This window comes from Grus americana, chromosome 6 (genome assembly GCF_028858705.1).
Source record: "Grus americana isolate bGruAme1 chromosome 6, bGruAme1.mat, whole genome shotgun sequence".
Taxonomy (NCBI): Eukaryota; Metazoa; Chordata; class Aves; order Gruiformes; family Gruidae; genus Grus; species Grus americana.
In genome coordinates this window covers 30,702,843-30,722,886 of record NC_072857.1, presented here as the reverse complement: position 1 = coordinate 30,722,886, position 20,044 = coordinate 30,702,843, and the positions used below count along the sequence as shown (strand labels likewise).

Genomic DNA, 20,044 nt, shown 5'->3' with positions numbered 1-20,044 from the left:
TTCGTTAAACTTCTCAACTTTTTTATTTTCTAAATAGAAAGATAAACAAATGTGTATTTTGTACAACAGTCAACAAAGGATATTGTTGGGTTTTGGCAGTAGAACTATTGAGCTCGGCAGTACATTAATGTTCCCAAAATCAAATTTTTATATAGTCCACAGTGTTGGTCATATGCTTAATTTCTTTTCTCTGTATTGGTCAGTATTCTTCCTAAGATAATGATCTTGCTTTTTTTGGGTTATTTCCACAACTAGAGTGTTTCCATACCTTTTTGTGTTTAATAATATTACCAGTTGGATGAAACACAGTTTAGCTTTTAATTTTGGTTTTTCTATTAATCAAAAATTAACAAAGACCATAGTGTAAACAGAAAGTCTTCAGTAGATTCTGTAGTCTAAAACATAATCTGCCTGGTCAAGTTTTTGTGTGTCAGTGTTCTCCACCCCACAGATGTTCTTCTTAATGTCTTTAAGAAGTTTCCAAACTGCAGTGTGTGGTGAGTTGCCTGATCCATCCTGTGGTCTTGGCCTCGCTTTGTTGTTTCCAGATGCTTCATGAAGCTTCCAGACCTTTCATAGCAAAGAAGGACCTAGAAGCCATATGAAATTCCCATGCTTATATTTAAAGATGGTTAGAATACTCTAGATATTTCCTTTTACTATTTTTCCTGTAAGCAGTTGCCACAAGGAGATTATGCAATTCTGAGTAGGCAGAGAAATGATCCACATGATTGTGAAAGAAGAGCGGAGGTTTTTGTGAGAATATGAAGATGTAATCCACATGGTGGAAATGTTTGGCAGCTACCAGCTTGAACGTAAAACGAACTGCAGCTTGTGGCCTGCTCTACCCTAGAGTCTTTGCCAACTTTTATTGTTATGGAGCCAGCTCGGTTCATACTTGTTGCAGCTTTATCAGTAAATAGCAGGCCTGTACCCACAATCAGAAGATGACTAAAACTCCTTTTTCCAGGGATTTTTCTGCACATCCTGTTGGAGTGGTTTTCACTTCAATGCCTGCAGTGCATAGAGAGCTATACTCGCTACTTCCCTTGCCGTGCATACACGTCAGCTGAAGAGATAAGATTGAGCAGACAGATTTTCTGGATAGTTTCTGGCAACAACAGCCTCTGGTTCAAGCGGTCCAGTTGACAGCCTAGCCTGTCTGAACTTCCAGTATGAACTTACCTGTGTTTACTAGAGACTCCAAAGCAGCTAGTTGTTGGGTTGGGACCCAGCTTGTGGGCAAGCCTTTTCCAGTTATAGGGTTATAGACAAATTATTAGATAGGCCTTTGATGTCTATCTATGATTAGATACAGCAAAATAAGATTTTTGGTCATAAATCTGAGCACCTAAGTGATCTGAATCACCTTCTGGTGTCTGCACTGATGGGGATTCTGTAAAGGGAATCTAGAAAGATTGTTCTTTGGCATCTAAATGGGCAGCTAAGACAAGGTAGTATGAACACTGTCACCATGTAAGCCAGCCTAGTTACCTTAAACAGATCTATCTTCATGTAGTATTTTTTCACAGTTGTATTTCATAGTGCAATAAAAAGACCACCAGTGCTTCACAATCAGAAATTAGTATGATGACATTGTGATGCAGTAGATAAAAGTACACCCTAATTAAGGAGGTATTCCCACAGAAAGATGGCAAAGAAGGGTGCTGAATAAACATTTGCAGTGCAATAACAAGTTTCTAATAGTAAATACATGCTGGATAGCTTGACACAGAAGCTCAAAAAGCTGATTTGGAACAACTACTGGACTGGTTTGGGCACCGATTCTCTTGTTTTTTCACAGTACTACTGTAGGCTTTTGTTAGTTTTGCTAATTATGTTTAACCAAGTATTTTTATTTTGGTACTACCCAGTAAAGCTTGTCTAGCATTAAAACAATACAGTAATTTAAATTTCAGGTAACCATGTACTTTCAATTATATTACATGGGCATGAGAAAGTAAATCATCAACATGATTCCAGTAGGAATATTTTATTTAAAACATAATGGGTTGAATTACCCTTTGGTATGAATGGACACTGAAGGTAATACAGCAATAGCAAATGCTGTGAAATTGCAGTGTGGCATGCCAGAATCATCTGTGGGTGTAACACCTCATCCATCAGCAGAGTTTCCTGAAGGAAGCATTTGGCTTCCCATGTCTTTTGTTCAGAATTTTGTTACACAAGCTTCCTGGTGACGTATATATGGAAGAGCAAACTGAAATTATGCTGAGCAGCCACTAGAGCTGTTACAAATTATACTGTTTTCTTTTAGATTGTGACTATTTTCATGCACATGACTGTTTTCCAGATGTCAAAAAAACCCACCAGTCTTAACTTTGATGTAGCAAGGCCTTGTTGAAGTAGTTGTGTACTCAGTAAGTTGGTGTAGGTGATGTCTTGTCAAGTTGCGTGGCAGCAAATAGAACATTTAAGAAAGAAGCGTAAGGCCAAATTCTGTCAGTTCAGTTAAACTAGTTCTCCCACTGTGACTGAGGGTAGGATTTGGTTCCAGGCTTGCTGGCTACCAGTTCTATGATTTGGTCTCTTGAAGAAATTGTTTTCATTATTTGTATGAGCCAGGTAGGGAGAGGATGAGTATGGCTTCATACAGATACGTTGTTGTATACCTGTAAGCATGTCACGTACAACGTGCATTTATATAAACGTGCATTGGCACAAAGGTACTTTGTTGTCCAAAGGAGTATCATAAACCCATATGTTATTGTCTTCCTTTTTTTTTTTCCCTTCCAGATCAATGCAATCCGATCAATTGTTCCAAACAAAAGCAATAATGAGATAGTTCTGGTGTTGCAGCAGTTTGATAACAATGTAGACAAGGCTGTTCAAGCTTTCATGGATGGTGAGTATAGTGTACCTTTTTCACTAAGGTGTGAGGGATTCAAATGCATGTTGAAGTATTTGTTTTCTCTAGTTGCTCAAAATATATTCTGTTGTTCTGCTGAAATTCATATGATTGTGACACTTAGTTCATTTTTTTATAATCGATCCTCTGTCTGCATCTTTGCTCCCTCACAACATGAGTTTGAAATGGCTGTTTATCTGTTCTGCCTGACTTTGCCATTTTTTGGTGCCATTCTTGTTGCAGACCTTCTTTATTCTGCATGAAAGTTAATGCTCTTTAAAGTAAATATGTCAGAATATGATTCACTATTGCAGATGCAGTAACAAATAAGAATTTGGGATAGTTCTGAAGCAGATAACCAGGCCCCTAAACCTCTGAACTTGATGCATACATTGACATTCAAACCTCAATCTGAATTTTGTAAATAGCCTTGACATTTATAATGGCTGAACCAAGACTCCATTGAAAGTTTGAGCCATTCTAGGTCTGGATCTGAGTTTCTATTTTGCATCACGAGACCATCTCTAATGAAAGGTCACTTGTATTTAAATAACACTTTTCTGATAAATATATAATGGCAAGTATTTTGAACTTTCACCAAAGTCTGTAAGAAACCCTTTGCAGGAATAACAGCATACCATGAGCAAATCCTCTCAAAAATGCTTGTAGCTTGGGGCTGCTTAAAAGATACTAGAAGTTCAGTGATCTCAAAATCCCTATATATCTTAAGAATGCATCATAATGTTGATTTGTCATCTCACCGAGTTGCTTATTTCATATCTATTTTACTTCAGAATAATTTTGTGTTTGGTTTGCATTAATTTACTAAAATGTATCAGCCAAAAAGCATGATAGTGTACTAGGAATTACTTACCAATATGCAAAAAACAGATGCAAGCAAACTGGACTATTTATAAATGCATCAGAATTCTTCCATCAGGTCTATATGGTGCCTCTTGGTTCAGGCATCTGCATAGACAGTCAGATTCGGATAGATGTATGGAAATCAGAGTTTTTGTGTGCGCACACACAGAGAAAGGAAAATGTGATGCATCTAATTAACAGTAATTTTGTTTTCCTGTACTATGTCCTGGGAAAGTAGTGGAGGGTTGCTCCATGATTATTCAGTAAGTTCCTTTTATTAAATTTATTTTGTCTTGTTACCATTGCTTGCTTGTGATCTATGAGTTGTTCCCAGTGGCTCCTCAAAAGGGGAAGTGCTTTTACAGCCACGTGTCATCATCTGCTGTGAGGAAGAAACAGGGCAAAAGCAAACTTTGCAAGAGTGCAACAAAGTCTTGAAAAAAAGCAAGCTGTTGTAACCTGAACTCAAATGATCTTTGTTTGAACTTCACCAGTTTATGAGCATTGTGCCTTGAGTTCAGAAGTCTTTGCGAGTGAGCATTTGAAAACAGCCAATATTTGTTACTGTCTGGAAACACTGTGAGAAAAGACATGTCCATTCACCTGCCACTGTGGATAGAATGAATTTAGCACTTCAAGTATCTTTTCACATGAGTGGCACAAACTGTGCTATTTCAATCTTAGCAATCACAGAAAACACATTGCTGCACGCAATGAAAAACATGGGGACAGTTGTGCTGAGTGAAAAGGCTGAGCACCTCCATTTAATGCTTCTCTCAGAGGTGCTGCATACTGAATCAAGAAATGTTCAAATTTAGTTTCCCAAGATCAGCTCCTATCTTGCTCCATATCTGGAATGGCATATAGGTGATGTATCTATTATGAATTTACTTTTATGTATGAAATTTGAGTTAAAATAGTGGTTCAAATGTTTTATTTGTTAGTGTTTACCTAATCAAGTGTAATCAAAAGGTCTGTTCAGCTGCTTTGTACATGTGTTCAAGAAAATATATTGGTGAGCTCAAATGAGGGTGTTAGGATTTGCACAGTTAATGCATTTCCAAGAGGAGGAAACAGGTTAGTTGGGTGAATCCCTAAAATAACCCTCACTGTGCATAGGACTCACAGGGAAGCAGAGAGAAGCAAAGCTAAGACAACACCAGCCAACACAAAAAGAGTGTTGGACGATACTGTGAAAACAGTTAACAAAGCTGTCAAGTGAAATTGCATATTTTGCAATTGCACAGAGTAAAACGGGTAGCAAATGTCTGGGTTTATTTCTTCATACTGAAAGGCAGTGTCTGTCAAAAGATAGCATACCTTTAGGAGAGGGGATTGTATTTATATGTATGTAAGTATGTGTATAACTAAATATATATAGTTATACACATAATAGAAATTTTCTTAGTATTCTGTCTGCATTGTCATGTCATCTAGGAAACAAAATATGGCTTTGATGGATTCCATACACTCTTTTTTTTTTTTTTTTTTTTTTTTTTTTTACAATTTAGCCAATTAGGCTTAGCTCTGCTAGCAAGATGTGTACTGTCTTCTAATGTGCATGATAGACTCACCAGATAATCTTGGATCTGGATTATTGTGATAGAAAAATAATTTTGGTACATTTGAAAACCTCACACATCTTTGGCTGAATACAAGTTGACAACTCATGGTGGTCTGAAAACAGCATTCATTCTTAATACTAATATTGTCAAGAGTTCACTGAAATGACTGAGAAGACTGGCTGAGCATGAAGCCCATTTGGAAAGGATAATAAATTAATATTTACTAAAATTATGCAGTGATGGTAAAATTATTCTTAAATTTAAGCAGAAGACCTTTAACCAGATTGTGATTAAAAGGATTATTGTGGCAGATACTGCAACAGTAGTTTTGATGACAATTCAGACTGCACACTTACCAAGAGCATCTATTTTTTAGCTTTAGGGTCTGGGAGAACAAAATAATGATGTTAACTAGATGCAGAAGAGTTTTCTTCTAACATGGCAGCTGGCACTGGTCTGCCCAAGGCTCCCCTTGCTTTGTTCCATAAACTTATCTAACCAACTCGTTAGGGCTGGCAAACAGAACTTCAAGTATACAAAATTGTAATGATTTTACAATACAAATTTTAAACACTTTTTTCCTGCCAGGCCTAAGTTTACTGTGTTTGTATGATGCAGAATTTCTGCAAGAGCCCACAAAATTACTCTTTTGGATGGTAATTAAGTCTTCATTTTTATGTTCTTATGTCTTCTGAATAAGACAGATAACACATAGGAAGCATATGATAAAAATTCCAAAAGATTTTAAAACTTCTGGAAGCTCTAGAGTCAGGGCGGACCATCTAGTTTACTCAGTATTAGGGTGCTGAGATGCTTTCCTGTTCAGGCAAGAGATTTGAGTGTTGATTTTTCTGGGGGTCCTGCTAGTGCTTTAAGTTAGGCACTCAATCACTTTGTGGAATGAAGGCTGTAAAATGCAGTGGTGCCAAGTAGCCCATCCACTGTACGTCGTGTAATCAAAACAGGTGACTAAAAAGGAGAAAGATGGCAGTACCCATTTTGTTCTCCTCACATAAGAGAATTTGCAATGACAAATGGAAATGCTGCCGAGCTAGGAGACTAGAAACCGTTCTTGAACACAGTTCTTTTTCATAGCTGAACTTTTGCTGAAATGTTTTATCTTTCCTTTTTCTAGGCAGTGCAACTCAGGTTCTAAAGGAATGGAATATGACAGGGAAAAAGAAGGTAAGAACTTGCTCTTGAGAATCAAAGCATTCAGACCATTTATCAGCTGCTGTAGTTGAATGTAGTACTTTTATTTTGGCCAGTATTTTATCTGTCTTTTCTAATATAGGTGGCTTCGTTCACACCTGTAGTCAGGCATACTTGAAAGCAAATGTATGTGTGTATTTTTAAACCTGTTCATCTGTTGCTGTCTCTCTAGCCCAGTGTTCTGAGAGAATTTCTGGGACAGCACATGTGTGTACATGTATGTGGGAGCCAGACCCTGGACAAGTACAGAATGAATCCCAAACTGGCCCATGTGCAGAAACACTTTTAATAAGCAATTGTATCCTGGGTAGTCACAGCCACTCACAGTGCTCGAGTTTTTCCTGGCAGGTGTAAAAAAAACTTATGCATAGGAGTCATCCATCAGGAGTTGTGCATTAGTGACACTATCAAGTCAGATACTTCAAGTATGTATTTGGGATATGATCTTCATGCTTACGTATCTCCAAGCTGGAGCTGTACCAGGAGGCTGCCCTGTGAGTCGCTGTCATGGAGACTCCTCTTTATGGTTCAAAGAGCTACAGAAGCAGTGGACAACCTACGTCCTCTGTGACCACTTTCTACCTGATCAGAGTGATGCCTTAAAGGTTTGTCCATGTTACTGCATGGATGGTTAGGAGCTGCTTGTCCTCAAACAGTTTGAGCAGCGTTTTAGCAGAGGCTCTGTTACCATTTTGCAATGCAGGTATTTTGTGTGGAAGGAAGGTGAAAACCACTTTGGGGCTTCAGGTTTTATTTGGAATGGTTTATGTATTCAGCTGAACAGATGCAATGTGTTGTATAGCATAGCATGGCCTGTAAATTGCATTACAGTGTTGTCACTTGTATGGCATTTTAAGAGCATGGACAATCTACTGATCATATTTTGAGTTTGAGTTGCACTGAGTGATGTCTCTGTTCTTGCAATATTACTCCATTTAGAACAACAGGAGAAAAAGAAGCAAATCTAAACAGCACCAAGGCAATAAGGATCCTAAAAACAAGAATGGTGGACCTGAGAAGGGATCTCAAGAGCCCCAGGGAATATATGACTGCCATCTGAATGGATGCTCTAAGGACAACTCTCGCAGTGGTTCTGCCAATCAGAAACTGGAAGCCACTTTTCTTGAGAAGAAAGGCTCAGGATTTGTAGAGTCAGCGCTGGTCTGTCCAGAAATTACAGGTCAGTTCATCTGGCACAAGACACCTATTTAACTGGCAATAGCCAAACCCACATTTACCTAAAGATCATGGTATTTTTATTGCCAGGAAGTAGAATATAAGTAGTAGTAGTTGGAGAGAGATGTTTTCACAAAATAATGCACATACTTATTAGTGTCATGCAAGTAGATCTATGTCTGGGCACAATTCACCTTGCAATATGTTTCCTTGCAAAATCTCTTTTTTTTCTAGAGACAAAAAGATCAAACTGTAATTAGAGGCCTAGATGCTACAGAATATTACAGATATAAATACAGAAGAATGCAGGGTTAGAAAATGGCTTGAGTGTAAAATGGTGACAGAAGCCATGAAGTCCCTCATCTGGAACAAAGTCATCCGAGCAGTGTGAGCTTGCGGCACGTTACAGGATTTCTTTATTGCCTAGTAGAGACTAGTCGATTTTTTTTCTTTTTCTCATCTTCCCTGAATAGGCTAGTCGCAGTAGATCTCCACTGGCTTTCCCTCGCAGGGAAGGGAGGGCCTTTGTGTTGAGGGAAGGCAGTCTGATAGCCTCTTAGTAAATGCATGTTTCTGCTAGGGTCTAGATACCGATTCTGAAACTCTAGGGGACAGTAACACAGAAAGCTCTTCCCCACTGGGCTGAGGTAGATGCAGAGTTATGATCATAGCAACATCAATCAAAACAAACCTTCTCCTCTGGGGGAGAAGCTTTGTGAAAGCTTTTGCCTTCAAGTATCCTTTCATAAAGCTCATATTTAATTGCTGTCAGTACTGATAATGGTTTTTCAGCTCTTTGCGTTTCAAACTGCTGACGGCCCTAGATTATTGCTGCTGTTAGTATTTTCTTCCTATGTCTTAGCAGCATGTAAGACTGCATTAAAACAATTTTCCTTTAAATCCCTTTTTCTGCGGTTGCAAATACAGCTCTCAAACTTCATTTTAAATGAATGTGCCAAATGGGTAATTGTCCTGAAATGAATTCTCTGCTGCTTCCAGATGACTTTGGTGGTGCCAACCTCTGGTCAATAAAATGAAAACTCTCCAACCTATAGCAGCCAAATAGACGAACTACTTATCCAGAAATTTTGTCCTAAGAATTTGGTGCCTTTCAAAGAATCATGGATGATACTCCTGCCCTTGCTAAAGACTCCCACTTATTTTGGATAGAATATGCCATAAGCCAGGAAGTTCTGTGCTTCCATAATACTAAAAGTATTCTTGCCACTTATTCTGCAAGATGAAAACATTTGTGGTATAAATAATGTCAAGCTCCCATGTCAAACTTCTTAGTTACTTTTTTTTTAAATGATACATGCATGAATAAAGATAGACTGAATTGTCCGTGCATGGGGAATGTTTACTAGGGGCTAACAGATCTGAATGCAAGAAGAGTACTTGTGCTCTTAGTGATCTTTTTCTGTGGCATTGCGATTCGGTTGTAGGGGGGTTTTTTTGTTGTGGTGTTTTTTGTTGGGATTTTTTGTTATTTTATTTCTTTTGACATGATACTTTTTGCCCTTGGTATGTACAACTGCACTGTATCTCAGAATTTTTCTTTGCTTTTACAAGTGACAAATGAGATATTACCATAGCTTTACAATTTTTATAAACTTTTACAAATATCCCCCATTTCAAAAACAAGGGGGGAGAGGGAGAAAATAAAAGAAAAAGATGGAAAAGAAAGGAAAGGAAGTGGAGAGAAAGGAAAACCTGAAACTTGAATATTCAAGTTTCCCTTAAATACTAAAATAAGTTTCTGGCAATTTGTTTAATACAGAGAAGGAAAGAGTTTCTTCTTCACTTTCAGTTGCGCTAGAAACCTGGTCTTTGCAGCCAGTATAATAGCTACTTCCTTAAGGTCAAAAGCCACCTATGTACATGTTGTTAAATTTTGCTGAAATGCACAGAAATAAATAGAAGAGAAGGGTGATCAGGATCCCTCAGGGGTCAGCAGCTGGGCCCTTGTGGTTTCTGAGCAAGTCACACAGACTGTTCTAAAACAGTTTGAAATGCTGAAGCGAGTCCAAAGTGCACCCATTTCCTACTGCTCCCTGGTGTTGTAATCTCCTTTGATTTGTCCTTGTCCGGCATGTTTGTTTTGGTTCCTTTCCTATCAAATTAATGATACTGTAGTCATTTCACCATCACCTTCAGACTGCTCACACCTTAGAGGGATCATAGTCAGGTGTCTGCTGACAGTCCCTTATGCTTTCCTCCCCATGAGTAACATGTGGTTGAAGCTTTGCTAATGCCAACTCACAGTCTGTGAGATTAGGTATTTCAGAGCCATAAAATCCTGTCTGCCTGGAAAGGACTTCAGGGACCAGAAGGGAGGATGCAGTGTAGCTGGTGTTTCTCCATAATGTGTCCCATGCTAGAAAATGATAGGGGCGAACATGTGGCTATTACCTCTAGTTCAGGTCTGTTTATTTCTTGCCATTATTCCATCTTTCTTTTTCTGAAAAGTCTTTAGTTGTTGCTTTTTTGTGTGATGGTTTCCCACAGGGAATCAAGACCTGCTAGAGAAAGTGAAGTACAGAATTCAAGGCCCTGGAAAGCCAAATTCCCATCGTGGGGGGCCTTAGGGAGTGTTTCACTTAATTATGAGTCAGTTCAGGGGTTCAGCTGAATAAAGCGATGCATAAAAAGCATCTTCAGAACAAACTATCCTTCATTTATCAGAGTACAAAGATCAGAAAAATGGGTTAACACAATAAATTATTTTCTATGCACGTTTCCTTAACTAAAATTCAGAGTGGCAGGAATAGCTAGCCTTACCTGTCAGTTTTGATAGCCATTTTTGTCTGCTTGTCCTTCTGTCATGATGCTGATATCTTGAATCCCTTCAGAGTCTTGGAAAGAGTAAACCAGGTCATCTTGTGGCAGCCACACAGGCTCAGGCATTGTTACCTTATCCCTCTGAAGCTGTTGAACCCAGGAGTCTAATCTTTGACACTGTTTCATTTCCTTCTTGGTCCCTCTTAGAAACTTCTCTTGATAGAAATCTGTAGTCAGGCAAGGTAAATATTTCAGGTAGGAATGTTTAAGTAGTGCTTTTAAAATGCTGATAAATGATGTACCTTTTTTGTGTGTCAACATTAAAGTCTCATGCTTTCCCACAGCAGACTTCATCTTTAGTTCTGTTCTCTAATATTTGGGTAAAGATGACAATAGGTAGTATGCATTCTGTTAAGAGGTATTTTTTCATATCGGCATGGAAGAGTTGATTTTTTTAATGTTTTTTTCTTTTTAGACTGTTGAAACATAAGTGTGTTCAAATTAGTGTTTAATAACCAAAACCATTTTGTTTGTGTTCTGTCATTGCTTTCTGAGGTTCTGTAGAATGCATGCCAGTGGGGAAAAAAACCAGCTTAACTTTTCCAGTGTATAAACATAAAGTCATTCAGACTCAACAATAAGGTTTCATATCTATCTTAATCTTATTACTCCCTATTTTCTACCTTAATGTTTTCTTGCAGACAAAGAACAAGAACACCAGAGAGTATCTGTGGAATTCAACCCAAAGACTATGAATGGAGTAGAACAGCATGAGTCTATTCAGTCATCAGTTCAACTCCAGTGTAACCTAGGCAGGCCAAAGTCAAAATTTTCCTCAGTTAAATCATCTAATGCTACAACCCAGCTTGAAACAAAGACAGATGATTCAGTCAAAAAAAGAGGTAAATTGGATCCCTGGTTGCTGTGTGCTGCGGTGATCAGACAGCCGAGGCCTCTAGGGAAAAAAAAAAAGCATATGCATGAAGAAGAGATGTGTTGGAAAGTGAGAGCAGAATCATGTTCAGCATAACAAAAATGAGTAGAACAATTTATGGTCTATTTAATATTATATTAAATGAAATTTAAAATAAATAATTTTAATAGTGCTGTTTTAACATTCATTTGATTTGGGGAATGAATTTGAGCAAACATGGTTAGAAAGTGAAGAGCACTACAGAAGGACTATGGAAAAGTTGGGTTTATGGACTTCAGTAGGATAACCACTTTATCTTAAACGGAGCAAATAACGTGCTGAATGATTCCTGCACCTCATTCAGAAAAGCCAAAACCAGCTTTCTGACTTTTGTACAATTTTTGTTTTCTATTTTAGGGCCGAACATTGAAAAATCAGTAAAAGACTTGCAGCGTTGCACTGTTTCTCTAACCAGATATCGTATGATGATCAAAGAGGAAGTGGATAATTCAGTGAAGAAGATCAAAGCTGCTTTTGCAGAATTACACAGCTGGTAGGTAAATCAGCTTGAGAGATCCATCAGCACCACTGGAGAAAAGAGGGGCTAGTCAGGCCACTGGCATTGGTGGGGAGGGGTCACTTACACACTGTTTGCAGCATTTGGTTTCATCAAAAAAATATGTGGTGCCATTAAGTAACTCCTCACCAACCAGGAAGTAATATATGCATACGTGTATGTTTACATACATAAAGGGAGACAAAACTACAGTTCTTTCAAAAAATCTCACTGTCAGTTTAAGTGATCCATCTTGACATAATTCTTTTGTATCAAGTTCAGTGGCAGCATATCTGAGCAAATGAAAGCTCTTTCAAAAATCCTGTCTATGGGGTTTTCTGAAGTCTCTTTTACCTTCTTTAAATTTATTCTTTCTATACTTCTTTGATCTTATCTTCTATGGCAGACAGTCTTTTACTGTTTCTTCGTTTCCCATCACCTTTGTTTCTTATCCCACCATTATTTTTTTCTTTCCCCCATAGTCTCTTCTAACTTTCCCATCCATTGCTTCATTTCCAGTTCTCATCTCTAGTTCATTCTTTTCCCTCATTCTTTTATCTCTTCCTTTTTTTTATTTTTTTTTCCATTAGAATTTTGGTTATTCCTGATCTTCAGCATGTATGTCTACGCCCTTTGAAAATTTGTAGCGGAAATAATTGCTGCAGTAGCAAGTTGCATGTTTTGAATATACTTGTCATAGAAAAATATTTTCTGGTTTGAGTTTTACTCAGCCTGTTGCTAAGCACAGATGCCATATAAAACCTGTGTATTATACAGTGTTGCAGTAAACAGAAAAAGTTGTATTAACATGTACAAAATTCAATTACAAATCACAGGAGAGTACAAAAACCATTCACTCAACTCATCCACAATATTTGTCAGTGTTTTTATGAGCATATCTTACGAGAGTGCTGTAGTATTGGCAGAAGTTTAACTCTGGACTTCAGTGGTGTATTCAGTGTCTTCACTGATGCATCCAAAGTTACTTCAGTGCCACTGGGGCTCTGCTTCTGTATGGGCAGAAAGTCCAAGGTCTACTGAGCTAATCCTGTGGAAGATTCTGTTGCACTGAGCTGCTGGTGTACCTTACTGTATAGCAGGGAGAACTTATTTTCTGTCTCTCTACTCCAGTGAGCATGGGCTGTGATCGCCAGCTGTACTGAACTGCATATTGTTGTCAGGAGTGCTCTGGAGCCAGTATAGTGACGTTTGCTTACGAACAAAAATGCAGTAATTATATTGTTGGTATAGAAAAATTTAAGTAAAGTTCATCAACCCATTACACCTTTTTTGATAGTTCTCAGAGGTGTTTTTGCATGGTTTTAGAAAACCTGTAAAATGTCTATGGTTTCTGCTAAGAAAGGTCTGACCTTTTCTCTGAATAAACTCATAGTTGGGTCTCATTTGCTGTGTAGTTCTCCCTCAAATTTTTTTAGTAACAGTGTTAAAAATATATAATGTCACTTAGATGTCTAATCTTGTTTGCAGGCAGTCACAGTCAATTCAGTCTTTAAATGATAGTCACTCTGGTCATGGAACAGGGTTAGAACTCCATTGCGATCTAAGAATGTGGGGGAGGGACTATATTAGTAAATTCAGAACTGAAATTCTTCATTTTTCATGTATTCATGTTTTAGCTTGAAAAACACTTAAGTGTATTGCCTAATGCTAAAATGTGTTACTTAATAGGTGAGTTTAATAGGGGAGAAGACAAAATGACCCCAAAAGAGTATGTAAAGCCAAGTAGACTTAAAATGATGAAAAATAGCCTGAAAAACTTTTGAATAGGCTCCTATCAGCTTCAGTGCCTAAATTATCGGAGTGGAGTCAGCCAGAAGCTCTAGAATGTAACAGATCTGTGCTCTGAATATTCAGGCCTGACAAAGCAATTTCATGCACGTAGCATAACATTGCAACAAGGACAGCGTAACATCAGGACACCTTTATGGAAGTCTCAATGTGGGCTACATTGCTTTTGGCAGCTCATAAGCCTAATATTTAGGGTTTTCTTCAAATGAATGGAGGGAAAAATTGGTTTAAACAGTAAAATGCATGATTTATCCCAAAACACCAAAGAAGGTGTTATTATATGTGACCTTGTGGCTTAAACTCTGAAAAAGATGGGAAGAATTGTCTTTAGTGCCTCATTTACAAAAACTTGCTGACAACTTCTGTAGATTCATTGGTTTTGAGTAGAAATCACCAGAACCAGTGATACATACACCTTCAGACCTCATACAGTCAACACATCGTATTTCTGGGGTGAATGGGTTTAGTTTTTGTTATTTACATGGCAGTTTCCTTGCTTCAAAGTTGAACAAAGCATCACTAGTGGTGGTGGGAGGATAAGATAATTAAGTGAGCACTCGACCTCTTGCATATTTATCATCCTCCTTGGGCATGGGAATTTTGCTGTGGCACAGTCAACTTGTCTATCAAGGGAAAATGAAGCAATTCAGCTAAACTGTTGCTCCCCGAATGCTATGGAGTAACCAAAAGCAAGGGCATGACAATATCTGGTCTCCTTTGTGATAGTGATTCCAAAGCTTTTTGCAAGTTCTTCCCCCAGTTGCCACTGGCATGTGGACTGCTTGAGATGTAAACAGAAAAGCATACAACAGAACCAAGAGCTGTCTGGTCAGAACTGCAAGGAATACTTGAATGGGCTCAATACTGTAACCTAGATGGGAGCTTAACTGGTTCCTGTTACACACAGCTGTCACCACCTAAGGGGTTTCAGTGAAGCTAAATGAAGAGAGAAGCTTTAATCTTGTGTTGCAGCTGAATGCTGAAACACATACTACTTTCTGTTGTCTCTCTTGGGTTTATTTTTCTTTTTCTTCCTGTGGCAATAGGATAAAAGACCCTTTTTGTGTCCTCCTTTTTTGCCTTTACTATCAAGGTCAGAATCAAAACTGCTTTTCAAGAGTCAGTAATCTTTTGGACTCTCTAATAATCTTTTTTTAATCTTATAATGGATTTTACCAATCACAGAAAGGATGAAGAAGTGCAAACATCATAATCTTCCTACCTCCAGATAGCATATGAAACCATTATTATGGAGATAAATGAATAGCACACGTCACCTAAGATGTTCTGAAAGCTTCAGCAAAAAGATTCATGAGAACCTTTCCTTTTAGCAGCAGAAACTGTTAGGTGATAGTTGCCAGTGGATGTCCATGTCTCTGGCTCAGTATTTCACAGCTTGACCTAACCAATGAAGGGAAGTTACTCCTGAACATGCTTAGTCAGTACTATGCTGCTATTTAAAAAGTCACCTATCTGGCAAAACACTGCATACCACTCTCCTGTGATCTAAAAAAAGGAGTGTTATGGAGCAGATGTGCTATGAACACCTGTAAATGCTTGGGGGGGGGAGTCAGTGCTTGCTTCTGTGTTTAACTTCTTAATGGGGCCAAAAAACAATTCCAGAAAGATGTTTATTTAAAAACACTGCAGTGGGCTCAGTTTCTTAAGGAGCCTCCTAGGGGTTTCTGCCAACTGGAGTAATTCTCTGCATGCTCAGTACAAGTGATAATGACTTGCTTTTATACAGTGTTTTTCATACCAGAAGACACCAGAGTATTTTACAGGCCAAGGGCTGAACCAGGCAGGGCACTTTGACTCGCTCTGTGAGAAGTCTTTTGCAGTCTCATGTGGATTGTACATCTGCTGTGACCTAGCACTCTTGTCACCCCTGCTCTTGCAGAGCTTTCTATGACATTGCTTCCTCCAAGGCTAGGAGAACGCTGTGCGGAGCAAGCTGAAAGGGCACTGTTTCTCACTCATACGTGCACCTGAAAGTGATGAGAAAGATCCTTCAAACTACTCCCTGAGCCAGTATTTCTCCTCATTGCATCCAGCTTTGGCGTATGGTTGACAGGAATACCTTTATGTGAGTGAGAACATAAGCTGCTCCACTTGCTGCTTGGATGTAAAACATGTCAAAGCACAGCCATGTCTCTCAGTGGTGTAGGGCAAGGAAAAGAAGAATACCAAATAGTGCTTGAGATGCAGGGGAAGGTCAGAAAAGCTAGGCGAACTCCCCTCTCACTAGAGTGCGTTTGAGACATTTGTTGCCAAGGTTAAAACCCGTATGCTATAATTGTGTTCTCACTTTTCCACCAAGAGACCGAAAATGATCTTGGGGATAAAAAGAGAGCCTCAGGGAATCTGAGTGAAATGTTTAGAGCACGAAAGGAGCCACATAACACCTCTTGCCAGAAAATAATTTTCACATATTGGGCATCTGCACAGTCATATGGAGAACTAAAAGGAAACATCTGCTACTTGCCCATACGGTCTGCTTCCAACCACAAATGGAAAATTGTCTGTAGAAAATAGTAAGGGCCAGGTTTAATTACACTGCATGCAGAACTGGACCAGTGAAAGACAAGCCTCCTCTGCTTTTTGCATATTGAACGCATTGGTATGCCCAATGCTTTATAAAGAGCACGAAAACCAACACAGTCGATTTATTCAATTTTTTTTTTGAGTAAACAAAAAGCACTTGAAAGCTCCGCCATAGGCTGGATAAAAAATTAATTCTGACATAATGCTGGAAAAAATGGAGTTTGTCAATACAAACAATTTAAAAACACATTCAGCTAGGAAGCATGTACTGTATATTTGGGGAAGATAAAACAGTTTTTCTATTGTTTTCTAAGTTAAAGCAGAGCAGTGGTTGAATGGGGGGAGAAGCCATTTAAAAGAACATAGATGTGTCTGTATTAACTCAGTGTGTGAGCAACACTGCCAGTGCTCGCAGTTGCAGAGCTATGAGTGAACAGTCATCCCCTTTCTGGGACCCCTGCTTGGCAAACTGTAAAGGTGATCGTTTTCTGTTCCCCATAGCCGAGAATCAATGGCAGCAGAGGAAGAGCTGCCTGTCTGTGTTAGCGATGTGGTGGTTTAGAGTACGGGCAGATGGCTGGAAAGGCCAGAACTGGTCTTGCTTTACGCTAAACAGAGTTCCTGTGCTGTTTCTCTCTACATTTCCAGGCAGTCCTCATTAGCTTTCTGTCTCCATCTGTCCGCCAGCTGACCTTTAGTAGACCTTATGCCTCTGAAGTACAGATTTTCAAATCCTCTTGCAGTTTGTTCTGATATTTGCCCATCAGTCACACCATCCAGTCCATAACCTTGTCAGTGCAGAGAAGGGAAAAAACAGTCTCCCAGGTGTTTAGGTTTCCTTGGGCCCAGCTGAGTTTTCAGGTACCTTCAAAGACCAGCACTTTTACTGAGGCCCCCAGGCCCTGTCCCTACTGCCTGGGGGGTCTGGTAGGACCTGATCCAACAGCACTGGCCTCAGGCTGGCTACTTGCCTGCAGAGCTGCAGCACCAGGAGAGAGGCTTGTGTTTGTGCTCTTCTCACAGCCTCCAGCAGTTTGGGATTACCCTTGCTGTGTATTGGTGGAGAGAACAGATGGAGCTCATGAAATTGGGAGGGTTAGTATTCACTGAGATACATCATGTACCCCTTCTGGCCCCTTTGTCTTTTACAGGTACTTGCTTCATTCCCATATTTTTTTACTAAGCTTGTGAAGACAGATTACAGAAGTGAAATCCGAAGGTGGATTACACTGTCTCTTAGCCTGTTGTTCATACTTCATGGCCTTGTGTCTCCTTTCTTCCCTCCCAGTCATTCATAGGTGTGTTTTTCATCCTCAGTAAAACACGAGCACATGTGCTTTTTGGGGCCATGCAGGTAGATTGTTGCTTTTGTGCATGTCACTGTGGATGAAAAGTGAATATATCCCTTCTGGTCTCATTGTTGTCAGACTAAGGAGAAATCTAACTTATTAAAAACATATAGGGAGTAATTATCTCAAAAAAAAAAAAAAAAACCAACAGGTGATAAACCAAAGAGACAGACTCTTCTACTTTCTTTGTGGCTACTTTCCAGGATGCTTTTGGGAAAGTTATTTTTCCTCTGTAGCAGGAGCCCATCAACAGGGACCAGTCTTCTGCCTTGCCAGAGAGTGTTTAGGCTAAAATATATAAAAGCAGTAAGATATTCAGGTACCTCAGTAGGTGGATCAGAACTCAGACTCAAACAGGAAAGAAATACTTTACAAATTCATGTAAAAATGTGCAGCCATGGTACAACTCATACTCATGTTTGTTAAAACTCTGCCAAATCCTGAGGTGATGCCTTTATTTCTAAATAAATAAAACTTTAGAAGTGTTCTTTCAAGAAAAGGTTTTCTGTGTCAGTTTTCAGCTTAAGCAAGTTTTTATGATCTGGCAATAAATTTCTAATTGTTTGTAAAGAGATCTTAAAAGAAAAATGCAAATAGACCTTTAATTATGATGGCTTTACCAGACCCCACTGTGCTATCTGGCTGCTAAGGAAAACAATATCATTGAAGGTAGATAAAGAAGAACACAAAATAAACTTGAATAAGTAAAAGCCTTTGGGCATTTTTACTTTTACCAGATGGTACGCTGCAGAGGGGAGGATTTCAGTGAAACTGATTTATTCTGTCTTTTGTTTATCTGCTTATTGTCAGACTGTTTGTGGTCAGAATGAAAATTCATGTAATCTGGTTTGCTGTGTAAACATTGCATATGTGTTAATACAGTGATCAAATAACAGCCTTCAAGCACCACAAACATTTAAATACTATTGAGCTAATACTGGAAGAATATAATTTACTGAGACATTGCAAAATATGTAATGTAACAACAGCTTTTCCTACAGGTTTATTAATATAAAAAAACCTCGAAGTATCATTTCTCCAATTACAAAATTCATGGTGACTTAGTAATCCTATAAAGGTTGTAATCATCCATTACAGGTGATTGGGCTTCGTATTTACATTCTCATTACATCATTCTAGTTCCTTGGGCTGAAAGTTTGACAGAGACAGTTCTGGGTTTTGGACTGAGGTGGGGGATTCTTTTGTGAAATACGCAATTAACTTCGAGGTTCTTATCAGTTGTCTTTTTACCCCACCTGTGGGTCAAATATCTTCATGCTAGAAGGGAAGCATTTATGTGAAATAATGCATGATACTTAAAGACCAATGTTGAGCTCATCAGGACTGTCCCATGAATTTGCATGTAATTTCAGCTCAGATATAGCAGAGACAGTGACAGTACTAATGTCCCTCAAACTTTCTTGAGTTTGTCAGCAGATTGTTAATCAGCAGAACTTTAAGGAGCTACTGGGGTCTGTTCCAAAGCCTGCTGACAGAGCAAAGTCACTGGAGAATGGTGTGTTGTATTTTTTTGAAGCCTAAGCTGTCAAACTCCAGCATGAAAAGAGAACTTGAATTGTACCTCAGTGTTCCAGTATCTCACCTGCTGAACCAAAACCCAGAGGATGCCCATGAAAAAATAGCTCTTTCCCCTTCCAGGTGAAGGGCCCTGCTGCAGCAGTTTGGAATGCCACAGCTGACTGTGTCTTCTTCAGTCTCCAAAACAACATTAATTCTCAAACTATGCACAAAGCTGTTTCAGGGGAGAGTGAAGCTTATTAAGCACCTCAAGGAGAAAATTGACGTTTTGGGGAGTTTAACAGGGTTTTGAAAGAACTCATTTGAATTACACTCTTAACAGTAACCTCTGTGCCATGCAGCTGTGGCTTACCTTTGTGAGTTGTGTCAGCACATTTGCCTCCATGTCAGCTTGGTCTTTTTATTTCCCCATCTCTTCAGGCACAATAGGTTTATCATAATGCATAGAAGAGGCAGAAGGAAAGAGAAGATTCTGGTCATCTGGAACCCTTGTGATTCTCATCAGTAAAGCTATAAATCAGCCAGTCTGGCAATCTGAAGCAGCTTTTCTGAAGAGGCACTAATAACTTTAATCATTTTAGTGGGATTTTGAGGTATTGCAGCTGACTGAAAATATCTTTTCTTTTTTCACTGTGCAAGCACTAAATTTCATGTAGTAAACTAGAGGAAGATTAATTTGTTTCCACTAATGTCAGAACAAATTCTGAATTTGTTCTGAGTATGAAACTGTGAAATGAGGCAGCTGTCAGCATAATTTATCCCTGTCATTGCTGTGCTGGCAACTAATTGCAGTTTAGCGTTTGCAGCTCTTTTGCCATTGTATACTAGTGTAAATTCTGCCGGCCTGCATAAGTCCAAGGTATGAGT

The 20,044-nt window shown here is 38.9% G+C and overlaps 1 protein-coding gene across 8 annotated transcripts in view; it reads left to right on the top strand.

Annotated features, from left to right (window-relative positions):
- SPATS2L (spermatogenesis associated serine rich 2 like) overlaps nucleotides 1-20,044 on the top strand; it is a 141,264-nt gene that overhangs the window by 106,297 nt on the left and 14,923 nt on the right. For 7 of the 8 annotated variants that reach the window (XM_054829362.1, XM_054829366.1, XM_054829365.1 and 4 more), the window contains 5 exons: nucleotides 2,758-2,866; nucleotides 6,434-6,483; nucleotides 7,450-7,690; nucleotides 11,169-11,369; nucleotides 11,798-11,933. In XM_054829362.1, coding sequence (XP_054685337.1) covers nucleotides 2,758-2,866; nucleotides 6,434-6,483; nucleotides 7,450-7,690; nucleotides 11,169-11,369; nucleotides 11,798-11,933 — 737 coding nt within the window. Of the gene's footprint in view, nucleotides 1-2,330; nucleotides 2,382-2,757; nucleotides 2,867-6,433; nucleotides 6,484-7,449; nucleotides 7,691-11,168; nucleotides 11,370-11,797; nucleotides 11,934-20,044 lie in introns of those variants that run through there. The other variant, XM_054829370.1, reaches the window with a different exon arrangement.